The following is a 20,438-nucleotide window of genomic DNA, read 5'->3' on the forward strand; positions in this document are numbered from 1 at the left end:
CGGAAATGAAGTGTGATATACGGACGGACGGACGTAAGGACGGACGGACGGACAGGGCAAAAACATGTCTCCTGGGGGAGACATAATGATCATTTATTGAACTTCTGATAAAGCCCATTACTCTATCAAATTCTGCTTTACCACCTTTAAAAAGAAATTCAAACATTATTTCAATTTTTTATTATATCATACATTTTAGCCTTTAAATCTCTTAAAAATACACAAAACAATTTCAATATCAAATGATGAAATAAAGATTGATAAAACGTTTGTTGCTTTTACAGTAAGGGGAGACCACTAGCTGTGTCGGATTTAACCGCACCCAGAAAGGTTCAATCAGTGCCTGAATTGAATTGTGTTATCTTTACAGTCAAGGAAATAGTTGTGTCACCGAATTTTATCTCTTGTTTAAAGTAAGAAAAAAAAAATCATTCTACAACCCTATTAAAGATAATTATGATAGATAGATGCACAACATTTAAACATAGTTGATCTGATGGAGACAAGATATAATTCAAAATTTATCTGAATACTTTTTTTTATTATTTAACACAAACAGTGAGTAGTATCTTATCTAGCATATAGGAAACAACATGTTAAAATACATCGCAAGTTTTCATCCCCCTCACCCCAAAAAAGATATTTTGTTTTTACAGTTAAAACAACCAAAATATTTTTTGCCCATGTTTTTTTTTTTTAATGCTTTTCATTAAATTTCAACCATATATTTACTGCAGTTCCTTACCACAGAAATATATACCTTGCATATATCTGGAGACCATTTGAAGTGAATAACTGCTTATTGAGCAAGGCAATAGTTAATGGTTTAAGGTATAATATTATGGCAATTTTATGAAATGTGACTCTTTTATAAATTAGGACATTTTTTATGTTATGTGATCTCCTTTGAAAAGAACTACCGGTATGTGTACAATGTGCCAATAAACCAACAAGGAAGTTGGCAAAATTTAGATCTTTTATTTTCTGTTTTTCCTTGTTAGATAGCCAAGGTAAGGTCTCCTCAAAATCTTTGAGAAAAATAGAACACTTTTTTATCTGCTACAGCTGAATGTTTAAAATCTATACTTTTTGAGATACATGTATCATAAACCTGTATGCCCTTTTTGCATATTTTGACAATCAAAAGCCAAACTATGGTTTGACTAATAGAAATCTGTAAACAAAATCTTATGTGCACAACTTATATAATATTCCTATGATGTTTCATAACCCTTAAGGCCAAATACATTTTGAGGTAAGTGCTACACAAACTTTTATTCCCTTTTACACATATTTTTGACTAAGTCAAGAGCCATAACTCTGGTCTGGCTGAGTGATATCTCTAAGTTCTAACAAAAACCCCAGTGCACAAATTCACATGCTGGATAATATTTCAATAATGTTTCATAATTCTGGGTCAAATACTTTTTGAGATACATGTGACACAAACTTAGGCCCTTTTTATGCATATTTTTGACTAAGTGACACAATGGCCATAACTCTGGTCAGGCTATGCAACTTCAAAATTAAAACATCAGATGCACAATAGCCCATGCTGATTAACAACCCAGTGAGGTTTGATGACTCTGGGCCAAATACTTCTTGAGATAAATTCGGATGACCAATTAACTGACAGATGGAAAACAAAAGGTAACTCTTAACCTCCCCAAAAATTGCAAGAGAAATTCTTTTGAAAGAACCCATCTAACAATGGTGATCTTGATTACTCAAAGCACTATTTATTTTACTGCTTTTTAGATATCGTTCCACTTAAATGAAGCCATAAATTAACATAAAGCACAAAATGTAATAAAAACAGATTTCTGTTGGAACAGATTATGTTTAAAACAAACAAAATTTATTAATGAAACTGCATACTGCTTGAATTATTTGTAATTTAATAAACAACCTAAACAAGGCAGATAAGGTGCTGACCCTAACCTGTAGATCAGAGGTTTGTATAACATGCCTACTAACACTCCACACCTTGCAAAAACACTGCTAATGCAGAGACAGTCAAACAGTTAGAGACGAGACAGTTACAGTATATACTTGGCCATTTTCAGCATTGTTTCTGTCACAAGGAAAAGTTAGAAAAACAGTAATGCATAGCTCAATAAAGCCTGCACATACCTGTTTATTTTTGTTCATAAACAAAATAAATCTGTCTATACATGCACTAGACCTATCAGACTGATTTTTCTGACAGGTAGTGTCCAAAAACAAAGTCAGTGTTTGCTCTTTTCTCAAATACTGTGACTTGCTTTCAAAACAGCTCCTGGTTCTTTGTTGACAAGAAAATCAGAATTTTTTCTCAAAAGCTAGAGGCGAGGAGTCTGAGAAGAGAATACATACAAGCAAATTCAATGAATTTATATCTCCCATCAAATAACCTGTGTGATTGGGAGGAGTATATTTTGAAAGATATTTCATTTCCAGATACACACAAATAATGTACAAAAGGACCCTGCTATGGTTTGTTGGTTCCTATCTGTTACGATATCAAGGGGGGAAAACTCTGCTCTATAGTGATCTATAGGTTTCATGAAGATCCATCAATGGATTACTTTGTTTTGTGGGAATTTATAAATTTTTAAATAATTAAAAGGCAATAACTAATAATGTAGAGATCCTGACAAAATTGTGTGTGCATCACTGCCCTATAGTGATAAATAGTTGTGTAGTTTCATGAAGATCCATCAATATGTTACCTAGATACAGTCAAAAATCCATATCTTTTTAAACCAAATAATGGGAAAAAACTCTTTTTTTTACTGGGGAAAGGATGATAATAATTTGAGTGAGCAAAGGTCATATACTAATGTATAATCATTTGAGGTTTGGTGATTCTAGCTGAAATGCATTTTGAACTATGAGCATTTTCAAAATCAAAGGGAAAAACTCAGCTTTTACTAGGTCAAGGGGGATAATTCTATGAATGAGAAAAGGTCATGTGCTATAATAATTATGTGAAGTTTGGTGATTCTAGCTTAAACAATTTGAATTTGAATTATAAGCATTTTCAATTTCGGACTGACAGACGCACAACAAAACAGACAATGACAAAACAATATCCCTCTGCCTGAGGCAGAGGATGATAAATATAGAAGGAATTACCTTGTCAGTCATAGGTACAAGCATACTAAACAAACAAGAAAACTGTATATTTCTGTAAACTTTTAACAGTTTGAGCTGAGAAGAGAGAGTCTGAGAAGACTTTTATATGATATAGACTGTTATAAGCATACTAAACCACTGGCACAAGACAAGAAAGAAAATGCCTCTGTACATGTTATACCCTACCCCTAGGTATTCTATAAGAACCATGGTCATGATTGGGAAAATATACTAACCCATTTCAATCGCGCATTTCATACCTTAAACACGCAGTTGGGTAAATGTGTACTATGAGTATTAAACAAGACTTAGTGGTAATTTATCTACCATTGTGTACTGGTCACATTTCTTCAATACTTTTTATCTTAGAAAAACAATGTGTAGTTTATAGTTTTTTCAACTTTACACAAAAAGCTTGCTTGAACTTCCCTGGTGAAGTTCCGGTCTAGATTACAAAATCATTCTGATTAGCTGATGTGAAAATGTATGTCAGTCGTCATTTTACAACACGTGTTCGATAAAATGTGTATATGCAGCATAAATGTGCAAAATGAATTAAATAAACAGAACAGATGTATACCAATGTATGATTTCAAATTCAAAATCATATCCAAGATGAATTTCATTCATCATTCTGAGCTTTATCGTAAAACTGTGAATATTTTGCATTCTGTTTTTGTTTGTTTACATTTCGCCTAACATGTGCACACTGCCGTGACCTCTAGACCGGATGTTCATTAGGGGAGTTCACGCAAGCTTTTTCTGTAGCGTTGACGAAAGCATAAATATGTGGAGCTCCTCTGCAATATGGAATATTGGGATAATTTGACTGACGCACGATAAAAGATAAATTATCGCTTGTTCAATATACTAGGTACCCATTCACCGAACTGCGCGTTTATATGAGAAATGTACGATTGAACTGGATTAGTGCACTTTCCCATTCATGACCATGGTTCTTATAGAATACCTAGGGATAGGGTATAACATGTTCAGAGGCGTTTTCTTCCTGGTCTGGTGCCAGTGTACTAAACATACAGAAAATACAGACTTTCAGATAACAGTTAGAGATGAAAATAAGCAGTATACAATGTAGTACATCAAGATGAAAATAAGCAGTATACAATGTAGTACATCAAGATCCTTTTTAAATATTCATATTTTCAAAACTATAAAAGGAACAGACAAAAAAAGGCCTGTTGACATTTGACCTAAAGGTGTGACACTGACCCTTTAAGTCTGGGTGTTGCACACGACATGTAATCTCATATGGGCTAAGTAAAGATGAATGACTGAGTTATGGATTGGACAGAGAAGTGTGGTCAGATGGAAAAGCGCAATCTTTAGATAGAGTCCCCAAAACTGGTTTTCAACTAGTAGGGTACTAATGAACATAGTTTTACATGTTAATAACTAACCTCAGTCGACAGCCATGGATTGTCATCAACAAGCTGTCCCCAATTCACATCTTCTTTTACAACAGCAAACTTGTTCTTTATTGAAGCACCCTCTAGGAACTTATTTAAAAGTTCCTTCCCTTTTGCCTCATGTATTGCCTTGGCTGACATTCTCTAAGGCTGCAAAAAATAAAAATCACATTTCATACAATTAAACAATAAAATAATTTTAGTCTCCCTTTGTTAATGATGGTGATACTGGAATTAGTCACAATATCTTTCCTGCAAATACTCGTGTATATTATGTAGCTAAATTATCTGTATAAGTCTGGTTGAAATCCACTGAAACAGGTAGTATAGTATCCATGAAAACTTTCTGATTAATTTGTCAGTCGCACTGCAAACAAACTTAGGTTAATACTGGAATTTTGACAATTCAAGAATGTTCATCTTACATTACAATCAATCTGACTAAAGTACTTGATCTTCTAAACGAAGATCTGAGAACGACCCATTCACATTCGTCTTCTGTATATTTTGGATTTCCATTATTGCTATTTTTATGTTATCCAATCAGACGACTTGTTCGATTGTCAAAGGATAAGAAAAATATGCGGTTATTCCAGGACTCGAACCCGGAACCCCTCGTTTACAAAGCAAGTGGCCTACCGACTGAGCTAACCGGCTATCTGATACATTACGACATAAGAATTGTAAATATCAAAAGTCAATGTTACATGTAGATTTGCAAGATGTTGTAAGCTAGGCTCTGAATGGCTAGCAAAAGAGCCGTCAGAACGAGGCAATAAATAGGTCGTTTTCAGATCCTATGCGTAGCGTAATATAGGAGATGTACTTTAGTCAGATTGACATTACAATAATAATATCACTGTGTAAGTTTGGTTAAAATCTGTTGAAACTTGACAGCATTTGAATGTATAAATAGACACCGTCATGTTTAATAAGAACAAAAATAACTAAAATTTTTTTATGCAGTTTTGTCTTATTCGACCATTGGTACTTCTTCAATACAGTTATAATGAATGCGTTAATCGTGCCCACCATATTTTTGGCTGCTAGCCGTCCCTGGGCGGTGCCCCACTGTTTTGTTTTTTCCTGCTTTCCACCAAAACCCCACCCTTTTTTGCATTTTGCATGTAATTAAAATGTACTTGCTGTTGGATTTTTGAAGCACATCATCTACTTATATAAATATTTTTCTGTGGCAATTTCTTTTTGTTTTGGACATACTTTGCGATGCATGGCTGTATGACTATGTTTGGGGTGTTCTGTGCTTTCAGGAAATCTACCCTTACTCTTTATCTTTTATGTCAATTACCCATAATTACAATTAGGCTAAAGCCGCTAATTGATAACAGTATAATATCAATTTTATGCATAAACCATATATCCACATGCTCACTGTTACACATTGTGACCGTAATCTGATTAATCATTGGAGATATTTAATTATTTTGCATTTATAACAAACTTTTTTCGAAAATATATTTAGTATCCTTGGTAATTTATACTAAGATCTGAAAGGGAAATTATTCTTTTAAGAGAAAAGTTAGTGTGTAGAAAAAAAAAGTATCTTAAAGTGATAAATGATTTTGCATCTGAAGAAAATAATAGTTTCTTTTAAAAGCATAATGATTGCATGTGCAATGTATACACATTTTTCAACTTTAAATGAAATTTAATAATTTGAATAGAAGTGTATTACGTCTTAAAAATTAATTAAGATACTCTATAGCTGGTGCAAAATGACAGCAAAATTTGTCTGCTTTTTTGTTCAAAGCAACTCAAGAAATCAGTTTTAAAGAAAACATATATTCAATGTGTTCATTTTCAATAAAAAAATGAAGTATTTTTGTTAAATATTGCATCTGCAGTATAAACATACTGACATGTTGTATTGTAATTATTAGCAAAGTTCAGGAGTACCGGTATTTGTATCTAATTGTAATGATAGACAAGCTTGGTTTAACAAAAAATATAATTTATATTAAATGATTTTCAAATGGTTTTCACTTTTTTAGTTATTTTAAGCCTAAAATTTGCATTTGATATCAAATACAATTCTTTATAATATAAGATATCCCAATTGTGAACAAATTCCTTCAACAGCCTGTCGACTTTACAAATGATAAGTTAACTTTAATTTAAAAAAAAAAAGCCTTTTTGATTTAAGTGTGCTCTCTTTGTTCCCTTTTCTTCAATGGTAATTAATTTAGTATTATAACAGACAACAGAAAACAAAAAGGTCTGTATATTTAATTCAAATATTGCACTGCAGCATGTTTAGAAAATGTCCTACTTGTTTTGGAAGTAACAAATCTGGAGTTTTGATGTTGAATTATACTGATTTAGAACAATCCTATTGTCTAAGAAATTTATAACAGTTAGATCGGAAATTTCCAATTTTTAACAGAGAATTCATCACAAAGTGTTACTGTGTTTTATAATAAACTGTTTAATGTTAACTTAAATAAGAGAAATTTTAAGATGTAATAAATATAAATATGTATTTGATGGTACTATAATTGGAGATTTGCCATTATTATTAGTAGTAGTTGTACTAAGTGGTAGTATTATTGTACCACATTTATATAGCACTCTTTTTATCCTTTCAAGCGTATACACATTTAAAATTGCATTACAGTAGACATTCAAACTTTATACAAACAAAATCTGAAAGATACGGAGACAAAACCAAACAAAACAAATGAACTTACTAATTGATAGAATTCAGAAAAGACAAGACATACTGATCAGTTTTGGAAATAATTAAATTGCATTCAGTTCAATTCAATTAGTTTATTTACAGATTGACACGAGTCCTACAATACTTGGGCAGCATCAGCAATATACATGTACATGTATATAACATATACTACATATACTACATATGTATACATGCAGAGAACAATTTACTTACTGTAATAAATGGAAAATGACTAACTTTCAGTATGTGTGAAAAAAAAGAGAAGAAGAAAAAGAAAAATATTCTCCTGGTAGCTCTAATGTGATATTAAAGAGATTCGCATTTTCTAAATTACATATAATGTACATTACTTGGATTAACGAGATATGTCATGTGAATTCAGGAAATAAATGTTATTTCTTGTAGAATGATATTACATTTTAAAGGCAGAATAGAATATAGAAAATTAAAGTCTTTAACTTTGTAAGACAAATACTTTGAAAGTTTCATCAACTTGGATATTTAAATCCTGAGCTGTGTAAGATTAAAGTGGAAAAATGTGCATTTTTCAAGTTAACTGTTAACAATTACAATTAGGATTGACACCTCGTCCAGAATTTTGTTATTAACTTATATGGAAATACATTTTGAAAAATCCTTAATGACAAGTGATTGAGTTTAATATATGTCAGAATTTACTACAATACTTCTGATTTTTATTGTTTTTTAACTATCATAGATAAATAATCTTTAATCAAAATTTACATTTTACTTTCAAATACGAGACAAGATGTTTCTTACTTGCAATGTCTACATTAAAAAATGTTAAAATCTAAGTCAGTATACTATAATTAAAACCTTTACACACTATTAAAATTATGAAGGTGAAGTACTTTTTAGTTAAAATGGTTTGAAGCACATATAAATTTCATTGGTTATTTGAACTGCAACCAAAGTGGTGTCCAACAGATATTTTCATTAGTGATATTCAATGTACCATGCTTGTTATCTTAATCTGGTCAGTAAATCAGTGGTCTGAAAATTGTAACCCCTTGTCTGTTAATTGACTGGTCAGTAGTCTGTCGATCTGAGTGGTCCCTTCAGTGTTTTGTCTTGACTTTTCTTTTTAAGTCAAGACTTTTAGCAGTTTAGCAGTGTTTAGGACAGGTTGATTTCAAAGAACAAGAAACGACGTATCTAGAGTAAAAGTCATAGTACAATTCAGATAAAAAAAATTCTAATAAAAACCACAGAAAATAATATCGCATTTGCTATGGCTACTTCATAGTGGTTAGCCGGTAAATTTGCAAACAAGCCACCCCACCCATCTGTCACAAATGTAAACAAACGACAAAAACAAAGAGAAATGTTAAAAAGATAAAATACCATACCGAAATATTTTGCAGAAAATATTCACTTTATAACTGCCAATTAATATACTGCCAACGTTTTCTGCAAAGTATCTGTTAGTGCTTTCAAAATCGCATAAACATTCAATTAATTTTCACGCGATTTGACAAGAAACATCACGCGTGGATCATACGATGACCTATGAACTTTTTGCTTGCTTGATTAATGTTTCATTGACTGACAACATGGAGAACATAATCGGAACGGTGCATTTATAGAAAAAACAAACAAAAATATTTAACTTATCATTTTTATATAGATCTACTGTTGAAAATTATATTCTTATGAACAAATGAAGGTACATTTTTCAATTTCAAAATAAAATGTTGTTATCTGATACAGGCATATATATATATTTCAAATAGGTTCGTTTAATGTTAAAAAGAGGACATTTGGGTGCATTTATTATTGCTCCGCTTTGTTGCTAGAAAACTGAATGTCCAGATTCATATTTAGTTATTGTTTTATAATGTACAAAAATATATATACATATAAACAAACATTTGCATTGCCTCTTTTAAGAAAGCAGTTTGGTTATGAATACTTATCTCGACCCCTAGCTCTCAGTCAAATCTGGAGAAAACACAAATTACTTGATTTCATATCTTTAATGCACGTTATTTACTCATTAAAGTAGTTGAAGTAGTTTACTGGTTAGGACAGGGTCACTCAAATTTTTGAAAGACCCTGGTTAGGACAGGAACGTCTACGTATATTAGTCGTTCCAGGCAGGGACATAAATACATAGTAATACATTATTCCTGTTCCAGGTTAGGGTACTGAAACTGTAAATGGAGTAGGGAAAGACAAGTTTGTGTCAAACGCATGACTTCGGAAAATGTTTCAAAGAACAAAGAAAAAAAAAGGTTGAAAATATAGGAAATTTGACATGTAACACTTATACAGATAGAATTAGAATGGACTATCACGTGATTATATATAAAAACAACAACATCATGTCATTGTTGTATCATAGTTTTCGTTTGTGAAATCAGTACCTACTAGGTAAATGAATAATATTAAGGTCTTATGTTGATCTTTAACAATGTACCTATGATATCAACCGCGAGATCGTAATTTATTCGATAAGATTTTAGAATTAGTAAAATTGTTATCGTAAAAATGAGAACACCTACTTTTGATTGGCTGATGAATAGAAATATCAGCACACTAAATTACTTGCCATCTGGTTATCTGGTTAGACGGGGCTAAATTTATCATAATATGAAATTAGGCGCTGCCTATCTGACGGGAAAACCTTGTTATATTTCATTTCATTTCATTTCATTTCATTTATTGGCAAATCGGCATTACAAATGCCTTTGACCATTTACAATATGTTTATTCAATATGGTCAAGACATACAAATACATAATTATATAATATACACAAATACACAAAAAATATCACTTCAATAAAACATTTATACTGTGCAGAATCTACTTTCTGCATTCATTTTTCTTTTTGATATTTTCAGTTTTGACAGTAAGCCTGATGGTTTTGCTCTTCAGCCTTTTGTTATGAAAATTATGAACAAAGGCAAATGTTGTAAAATGCTTGGTTTAAATAAACAAGATCAGATCATTTCTTCAACTGTGTCAAGACCAGACAGACGACGGAAAAATAGTTGGGTGCACAGAATCTAGTCCCAAAATGCACCAGAGGCCACTAGTCCAGTATATACAGTCGGTGCTATGGGCCCCAACGATCACGCCTTTGCTGTCGATTCGTTTCTCTAATACAATTTTCTAAATCTGGGAATGCATTTCTTTTCAGTTCATGTACATGTAACAAATAGTTTAAAAAATACACCTTAATCCTGTGTAACGTCACATTCAACCTCATAGTATCAGCGCATTTAGATTATGTAGGTGCAACATCAAGCCAGACGTGACAGTATTCATACTTAATAGCAAACTTAGAAAAATTCTTTTAAAACATATTTCTTTGTAAAGAGAAAATGGACATTACAATTAATAGGAAACCAGTATGAATTTAGTTACTATCTAAAAGGCAGAATTCTCTTGATAAACCAACAGTGCCCCATAAAATAGAAGAAATTGAAGTTGTGTTATCATAAATTAATGCCAATACCTGGTATTACAGATTCTTTTTATGAAGTTTGATGTTCTATTAAGTTATTAACATAATGTCAATTGTTTGCATTAATGATAACCCATAATTCCTGATATTTATTATCAGTTTGTTATGATTCTTAGACTACAATAAAATTAAAACACAATTTGGCATTTTTTATTCTATTAAAGAAAAAGAAATACGTCTTCTACAACACAAGATGAGGAGAATTAATTATAACTAAAATATTTCTGTTATACGGTTAATCCAGGAAAGTCTGATACAACGTATCAGGTGTTCCAGGGTTAATCATATTAGTTATGATCATAGAAACCAGTGAAATAGAAATTTGTCTCTTTTCGGCTGGATATTAGAAAATACTGATTTAAATTTTTAATGTAGATATCTAATGTTCTTCCAACAAATAAACTTTTGAACTCACATAAACCTGTTATCCTAAACACAGACTATTGCAATTCTTTTAAATGTCATTTATATTGTCAAATGACATCTTTTAGGACAAATTTTGTCCCACTAATTAGCTATGGTAAACCTCGATCTTGTGTGGGAGAATGACAAACAAACCATTGACATGATAAATTCTTATTTCAAATTCATTCTAAAAAGTTCTTGACCACAATTTTATCAAGAACACAAACTATGTTGGTCGAAATTCAATTTTGTTTACCAGACTCCTAACAGTCTAGGGCTGTGAAAGGGAGATAAGCATCACATGCCTTTCCATGCCTTTGAATTGAATCTCAAGTTTTGTTCAAAAATTACAGACAGAACATTGGTAAACTATACACATTGATGAGTTCTGCTCCAAAATTTGTGACAAATATGCTGGGCGTAAGACGGGATTCGAATTCCGGACCTCGCGCATACAAAGCATGTAAGTTAACCAATGGACCACGGGGACTATGACATTTTAGTATAAAATTGTGTATATAATAATTTTTGTTACGCAAGTCTGTATTCGTTTTACAGTGGCATTTTTTGTAATTACTGGCTTTTCTACATTAAAAATTAAACTGGCGATGATTTTGTTCTTCAAACACTACTATAATGCACATTATTATTCAATATTAAAAACTATACAGTAAGCGGGACGCTTGAATCATAAAAAACGTTACACAAAGAGACCCGAATAAGACCGATTCCATCTAATACCGCGAATTTTCAACTCGTTAGAATACGACAGAATAAGAATAATTTGTTTTCTTTCAGCGCCGCTAAGTCTGCTGATAATTGTTAATAAGAAACCTTTTGTCGAATGTCGTCCTGAAAATTATTCACCGCGGCGCAGCAGCTCCGGGAATTATGGGATAGAAAGGACAACCGGTGAAGGTATAGAACATATTCCAAAGTTGAACGGTATATAGGTTTACTTTGACATATATACACGTACACATTATCTATAGACGGAAAAAAACCTTCGGTTTTCCCGTATTAATTTCTAGTTTTTCACTTCATACGACACTACTGTTATGAAAATTATGCAACAAGTATGTGGTAATACAAGGAAACCATGGTCACCTGACTGAGACTTATGAAAAATGGTTGACACAAGGAATTACACTTTAAGTTTGTGTAGCAATTCCGGCACCTTCTTGGAGGCATATAAAGTAGCTTAAAATAGCCACATATATCCTTTTTACAGTCAAGCACTTTATATCTGCCACGAAAATGACATTTACTGCACTAAACATTAATTAATATGTACAGCCCTTGCATTCGAATGGACCATGTAGGCAGATCTTACGTACTAGTTACCATCATATACTTCTCTAAAACTGTCAATGCGAAAATTAAATTTTGAGAATTTTCAGCGAATGTATTACGCATAGTAGTACATTACAGTCCGTCGCACGTGATTTTCAGACTGTCCATTTCAGTAGTTTATGCGATGAAAACGACTAAAATATCTGTTTCATGTCACACATTTTAAGTCCAGAAACTCACCTTGAAACCTAGTGGTGGTATTTTTTTATTAAGCGACAAGTTATGATATTTATGATTCACTGGAGGAGTATTTAATTCTTGTCCATATTCGACACAACAATAATAAGAGAGTGGACAAGTTTATATCATTGTAGTGCCCCAGGCATAGGCTTTAACCATGTTCTCTGTCATCCTTCCAGTCAATGGTGCATAACAATATGTTAACATATGTTTTCAAGGTGATGTGATTTTATTGATATTTGCTTTAATAGACCAAAGAGTGGAAAACCCCTACACCAGTAATGGTTTAAAATGTTTTTTTTTCTGCATCGGAATAGCCGGTTACATAGAACGAAATCTAACCGCGAGTATAGCTGTTTCAACTCTTGATCAATTCGTATTTAATGTTGTGCGTTTGCCTATTTTTGAGTGCCTTGCTATTTCAGTGTCTAGGATATATTATATTGTGCAAAATAGAAAATTCTGTCTACACATAAATTGATTGATACGATCTGATCAAACAAAGAACTCAATTAGCTTTTTTGTCAGGAATTAAAAAAATAGAGATTAGATAAATATGTTTTATAGTTTCAATACCGTGTATAATACACAAGTAACAAAGTTCATGCCAATACTAAATTCAAGGCATATAATTGTGGAAGTTTGGGCTTCTTGTTCAGTTTATTTTAATACTTTGTGACATGTTTAAAATAAACATAAATTCAGTCAGAATTTAAGTGCAGTTAAAACGTTAAACTGAACAAAATAAGAAATAACAAATTCCCCAAACCTATTATTCATTCTGTGGATATAAAAGCCTAGGTAGTTGTCACGTCAAGGGACGCTATTAGACGTGACAGCTATTAGTTTGCTGTTTCTTTTTTTTACAGATTATAGAGATACAGACTGGAATTTTGTCAGCACTCTCCCTATTGTAATTCCTATATAACCCTTATCCTGCTAAATTTCTAAAATGGACTGGTCCATCATTCAATTTGGGCAATATAATCTATTTTTCGAAGGGGTGTTCACTGAAAATTTACTAACTGAATAGCGACTAGTGCAGACCATGATCAGACTGCACGGATGTGCAGGCTGATCTTGGTCTGCACTGGTCGCAAAGGCAGAATCACTTTCCGCCAGCAGGCTAAGGGTTAATTTTTATTTCAGTACTGCCTATGTTCACTGAGGTCTATTTTCGGCAATTCGTACTTTCAGTAATTCTTATTTTCAGTAATATCTATTTTCAGTAGTTCTTATTTTTAATCCAGACTTCCAGTAATTCTTATTTTCAGCAGTTTCTATTTTAGTAATTAATTCTGTCAGTAATTCGTATTTTTAGTATTTTCTACTTTCGGTAATTCATACTTTCAGAAATTCTCTTTTCACTAACTTTCAGAAGTTTCTATTTTCAGTAATCCTTACTTTCAGTAATTCTTGTTTTCAGTAGTTTGTAGTTTCCGTAATTTCTTTTTTTAGTAATCCATATTTTTATTAATTCATACAAGTATTTTTTAAAGGAGCATGCTCGAGATGAACATCAAAATTTCAACAACAAAGCAAGAGTAATAGCAAATATGACACAACAGAAGTTAATTTGAAGGCAAGCCCCTTTAACATTAATATTGCAGAAAATATATAGAAATACAAACAAGAAGTTTAATATATTTTTTTTTTTTGCATTATGACCTTTGAAACATATGATCTTCTGTTTTTTTCTTTTCTTTTCAGAATACAAATGTATATATATACGTTAATTTTCCATAATTAATTGGCATCAGGAAGAGTATCATGAATTCTATTTGGGGGCTAGGCATCTATCATGACCAGAATAGAGAAGTGCGTGTAGGTCGCTGGCTTCTAAAGCACTTGCTTCTCACCGATGTGTGTTTGGAACCTCGCTTTGGGTGGAGAATTCTTATGGGAGAAAGCTATCAAGATGGCTTACGGAAGGTCGGTGGATATATCCATGTACCATACCATGCCTAAAATCATGCTCATAGGAGCACTTTGGTCTTCATCCAATATCAAAAGCGACATAGCCGCCACATGACATAAATGAGCCGCATCATGAGAAAAGCAACATAGTGGCTTTGCGACCAGCATGGATCCAGACCAGCCTGCGCATCCGCGCAGTCTGGTCAGAATCCATGCTGTTCGCTTTCAAAGCCTATTGCAATTAGAGAAACCGTTAGCGAACAGCATGGATCCTGACCAGACTGCGCGGATGCGCAGGCTGGTCTGAATCCATGCTGGTCGCAAAGCCACTATGTTGGTTTTTTCATGGCGCGGCTCAAATCATGGGTGTGTGACTCTTAACCCAACAAAATGTCCTTCTATACTTTTAAGATGTATGCAGCGAAACATAGGAAAAAGCAGTAATAATTCCTTCTCATTTATAAAGCTTTATATTATATCAATACCAAAGAGGGCCAGACCTCTTAATGTTGAACATATACTATATTATCTACCAAAATAGCGCGTTTAAGTAATGATATTTAAACCTCTGCTGTTCCTCTTATTCATTAATGACCTACCTGGTTACATTTCTGCAGTGTCAACTGCAAGATAATTCACTGATGACTGTGTGCTCTACCACAAGATTAGGTCAGTGGAAGTGCAAAGGGATCTGGAAGCACTATAGTAATGGGAAAAAGAATAGGCTGATAGAATTTCGCCCTCAGAAATGCCAAATAATGTATACACGTCACCAACAGACGGAAACCAATTAGAAATCTATATAGCATCCATGGCCACATATTTTAAGAAGTAAAATCTACAAAGTATTTAGGCATCAACGTTCGTAAGACTTTCAACTGGAACCATCATATAAACATTATTACAAAGAAAGCAAACAATACTAAACATTTATTCAGAGAAATTTGCATATGTGCCCAAAGAAAACAAAATAACTTTGTTATACTATCCTGGTGAGACCACTTATGGAATACGCTGCAGTCATCTGGGATCCCCATACACAGGAAAAATAGACTGGAGATGGTGCAGCGGAGGTAAGCACGGATGGTCTTCTCTGACTACAGACGAACCATCAACATCACACCTATGCTCCATGATCTTCAAGGGCCTTCACTGACTCATGGAATGAAGAGAACAGGCAAAGGTCACCATGATGTACAGGGCTGTCCATGGATTAGTAGATGTGCCAACTACACACCTCAGCCCGTTGACCACAGTCAGAGGGCATGGCAAGGGATTCCTGATGCCATTTGCCAGGACCCTCAACTTCCAGAAATCATTTTTTTCCCAGACACCATCAGGTTATGGAACAGCCTTCCAAGACAGTAATAAGCTGTCCCGTATTAGACAGCTTCAAGAGGGAAGTACAGCCTGTAGAGATTCGGTAAACTCGTACTGGATCGTTTTTAGATGCTCTGTAATATTGTATATTTTAATAAGTTATTCACCTGTATACACGCAAGCGCCAGTACGACTATATGCCAGATGATTGGTGCCTGTACTGAAATGAAGAAGAAGAAGAGAAACTAGAAAATACTTTTGTAAAAAAGCGCATGTCTCCCCCAATGCAAAGTCCTATAGGCACGAAGTCAATAGGGGTGAGGAGCGAAAGTCAAAGAGACACTGATGGTTGGCTGCAATAGGGATCATCTACTTGGCATGTCCAGTCATCCCGCTAAATTTCAACACTAGTGGCCTAGTGGTTCTCAAGTCACTGTTCCAGCTCCTGTGACCTTGACCTTTGATCAAGTGACCTCAAAATAAATAGGGGTCATCTACTCTGCATGTCCAATCATCCTATTAAGTTTCAACATTGTAGGTCAAGCGGTTCTCAAGTTATTTCCAAAAATGATTTTACATGAACAGGCCACTGTGAACTTGACCTTTAATAGACTGACCCCAAAATCAATAGGGGTCATCTACTTTGCATGTTCAATCATCCTATGAAGTTTCAACATTCTGGGTCAAGTGGTTCTCAAGTTATTGATCGGAACTGGTTATCAATGTTCAGGCCCCTGTGACCTTGACCTTTAACGGAGTGATCCCAAAAACAATAAGGGTCATTTACCCTGCATGAACAATCATCCTATGAAGTTTCAACATTCTGGGTCGAGAGGTTCTCAAGTTATTGATTGGAAATGGTTTTCCATGTTCAGGCCCCTGTGGCCTTGACCTTTAACAGAGTGACCCTAAAATCGTTAGGGTTCATCTACTCTGGGTGACCAATCATCCTATGAAGTTTCATCATTCTGGGTCAAGTGGTTCTCAAGTTACTGACCGGAAATGGTTTTCAATGTTTGGGCCCCTGTGACCTTGACCTTTCACAAAGTGACCCCAAAATCGTTAGGGGTCATCTAATCTTTATGACCAATTATTCTATTAAGTTTCAACAATCTGGGTCAAGTGGTTCTCAAGTTACTGACCGGAAATGGTTTTCAATGTTCAGGCCCCTGTGACCTTGACCTTTAATGGAGTGACCCCAAAATCGATAGGGGTCATCTACTTTGCATGTACAATCACCCTATGAAGTTTCAACATTCTGGGTCAAGTGGTTCTCTAGTTATTGATCAGAAATGGTTTTCAATGTTCAGGCCCCTGTGACCTTGACCTTTGACGGAGTGACCCCAAAATCAATAGGGGTTGTCTACTCTTTATGACCAATCATCCTATGAAGTTTCAATATTCTGGGTCAAATGGTTCTCTAGTTATTGATTGGAAATGGTTTTCAATATTCAGGCCCCTGTGACCTTGACCTTTGACGGAGTAACTCTAAAAACAATAGGAGTCGTCTACTCTTTATGACCAATCATCCTTTCAAGTTTCAACATTCTGGGTCAGGTGGTTCTCTAGTTATTGATCAGAAATGGTTTTCAATGTTCAGGCCCCTGTAACCTTGACCTCTGACGGAGTGACCCCAAAATCAATAGGGGTCATCTACTCTTCATGACCAATCATCCTATGAAGTTTCAACATTCTGGGTCAAGTGGTTCTCTAGTTATTGATTGGAAATGGTTTTCAATGTTCAGGCCACTGTGACCTTGACCTTTGACGGAGTGACCCCAAAAACAATAGGGGTCGTCTACTCCAGCAGCCCTACAACCCTATGAAGTTTGAAGGTTCTAGGTCAAATGGTTCTCCAGTTATTGCTCGGAAATGAAGTGTGACGTACGGACGGACGGACGGAAGGACGGACGGACAGGGCAAAAACAATATGTCTCCTGGGGGAGACATAATTATATATCCTAAGATACGTTCGTTGTTTGTCCCTTTTTTGTTTGTTGTATAAATCATTCCGGTATACACTAACAGAATGGCTTCGAACCTCGGGCGATAGTTTTCATTAAGTCTTTCAGTGAGTGTTTTATTACACGAGACCAGAAATGAAATTAATGCTTACAGTTTTAGATTTATTCCATTTTTTATTTATTAGCCGAGTAAAATGTGCTGAATATAAAGCAGACAAATAACACAAAGTAATTCTCAGTATTCCAGCATCAACATGATAAGTCAAAAGTACATTTATTGACATTAATAGCGAGCTCGAAGAGCAGGCCCGAAGGGCCTGCTCGAGAATCGAGCTTTACGGTAACGCAAGTATACTTTCACACTTGGTGATGGATTTGAAAAGTTTCGTCGGAAGTTTTAAAAAAGCGCACCCTAGCGGACTGGTGCTCACAGGAAGTACTTCTTTCCGGAGTGAATACAGAACTTCATTCAATTGCTAAAAATTATTCATCACTTAACAATAATGAAAAAATGATTTCCAGTTGTTTGAAAAAAAAATATCGTTTTCATTTAAAAGATCAAGCATCGGCCACAAAATGGAAAAAATGTCATAATAAGCAAAAAGAAACGGGAACGCGGTATGACGTCACCGTGACACCGGCTTCCCATAAATTTTATAACGTTATGATATTCACTGTTATAGGTATGGTGACACTAAATGTAGACTTTTTAAGTGAATAGGTTCTCCTGAGTTCTTGTGACTAGTGAATACTTTCTTTGTGACAAATAAATGATGCATAATATTTTTAGATAAATCCGATTTCTTTGAGCTCGCTTTGAGGCTTTGCCTTATTTCATATTATCACCATGTCAAAATTTCCGTTAGAAAAAATGATCGACACAAAGTCTGTTCAGTATTACTATCGAATTAAAAAATGTGGTCTTCCGGCACGTGCACAGAGCGTCTGACTTCGGATTTTTTGGAAGAATACGCTTTTTCCTTGTGCGTAATAAGCGTCCACATAATTTTTTGAATCGCAACGTCTTGCACATCAGTACAAGGTTAGAGAACACCAATTGTTTTCCCATAGACTTCCATTATAACATTTTGGCGTGTACAGCCTTCCATAAATCGAAACATGTATATATAATCACTTTTTTCAAGAACTGTCTTAGTTCCACCAAAATATCGGACGAAAAACATATGAATAGTGATACTTTTTTTAAAGTAATTTTCGTGTGAATTAAGTGACCCCCAGTTTACATCGTTGGCATGGCGGGAGAAATTCATTTGATAAAACTTTTTTTGAATATACATAAAATGTAGCAAATTTTGTCAAAATGTATAATGAAATACTATAAATGCAGTAAAAACATTCCATTTTGAAAAAAATAATCACTACTTGGGTTTGTTTACATGACTGACCAATCAGAACGGAGAAACTTTACCTTATTCTCAGGTATTCACTTACCTTATTCCCAGTAAGTGTCCTGTACTTTTTTGAATTGGTGGTCTCTGACCACAAATATGTGCAGTATTGTTTTTCTATTCCCAAATCTACCTAAATTGATACAAACGCATATTTTCTCGGAAAGCTGATGGGCTGTAACGATTCCCGATTGAGGCATTGCCTTTTCCCATATTAACATATAAATATCGACAAAGCACTCTGTCAAAATTTTTCCTTAAATACATTGCCGATAACAAGATATAGAAATACAAGCTGCCACCACCTGTTAAAAATAAACGTACATTGACATCTATGACTGCCAAGAACGGTTATTACGATTAGATTCTAAAACATAGGAAAAAAGTACACTTTACTCTCAGATCTTGTGATTATATCAGTAGCTGGAACTTACAATGTAATGTTGTCCAGGTAGTTTATTTATTTTTCCAGCTATATATTTTTTTCCAGACAATAACGGCAAATATATTAGAATTTCATCACGTCTCTTAAAATTAACTCGGTCTTTACGTATATAACTAAATAGTGTCTTCTCTGTATCTCTTTAAAACAATAGAGACAACATCTTCAGGCAGTGTCGATCTTTAAAGTAGGACAGCTGCGTCAAGATATTGTGTTAGATGACATTTCGACTCTGTATCATTTTGGTGAAAGGTCAAATTAGCAAATAGTAATATTTTTTTTGTAATTAAAATCTATAAGAAATGCTTTGAAAGCATAGAACACAACCAACCGAAATAATAGCAGACTTGGTTAGGCTGAGACAATTCATGAGAGGCATTAAAGAGTGCAACACCTCTCACGCCCCCTTGCACCGCCCTTAGAGGAATTCTATCATAATAAAGTTGAATGTACTCCATGATACCAAAGGACCAAAATATAAAACAAGGCTGAGTCAAAAGAGCGGCTTTTACACAGGGATCTTACAAACTGCTTTTGCGATAGTTGATAAAATATTTAAGGAAATCCTGTAGAAGCATAGAATGCAACCAAGCAAAATAAAACAACATATTTGGTTTGACCGAGTCTATTCATGAGAGATAATGAAAAGTGCAACACACCTCATGCCCTAAGCACCGGCCTCGGAGAAATTCTAAAGAGCAAAATTGAATGTAC

General features: G+C 34.1%; 1 protein-coding gene across 1 annotated transcript in view; it reads right to left on the minus strand.

Annotated features, from left to right (window-relative positions):
• LOC123532481 (ATP-citrate synthase-like) overlaps nucleotides 1–8,774 on the minus strand; it is a 112,902-nt gene extending 104,128 nt beyond the window's left edge. The window contains exons 1-2 of the mRNA XM_053517133.1: nucleotides 8,613–8,774; nucleotides 4,536–4,694 (exon numbers count right to left, since the gene is read on the minus strand). Of these exons, the coding sequence (XP_053373108.1) occupies nucleotides 4,536–4,685 (150 nt within the window). The 5' untranslated portion in view covers nucleotides 4,686–4,694; nucleotides 8,613–8,774. The remainder of the gene's footprint in view (nucleotides 1–4,535; nucleotides 4,695–8,612) is intronic.
• Nucleotides 8,775–20,438: the final 11,664 nt, after the last annotated feature.

The sequence above is a fragment of the Mercenaria mercenaria genome, chromosome 11, assembly GCF_021730395.1.
Source record: "Mercenaria mercenaria strain notata chromosome 11, MADL_Memer_1, whole genome shotgun sequence".
NCBI lineage: Eukaryota > Metazoa > Mollusca > Bivalvia > Venerida > Veneridae > Mercenaria > Mercenaria mercenaria.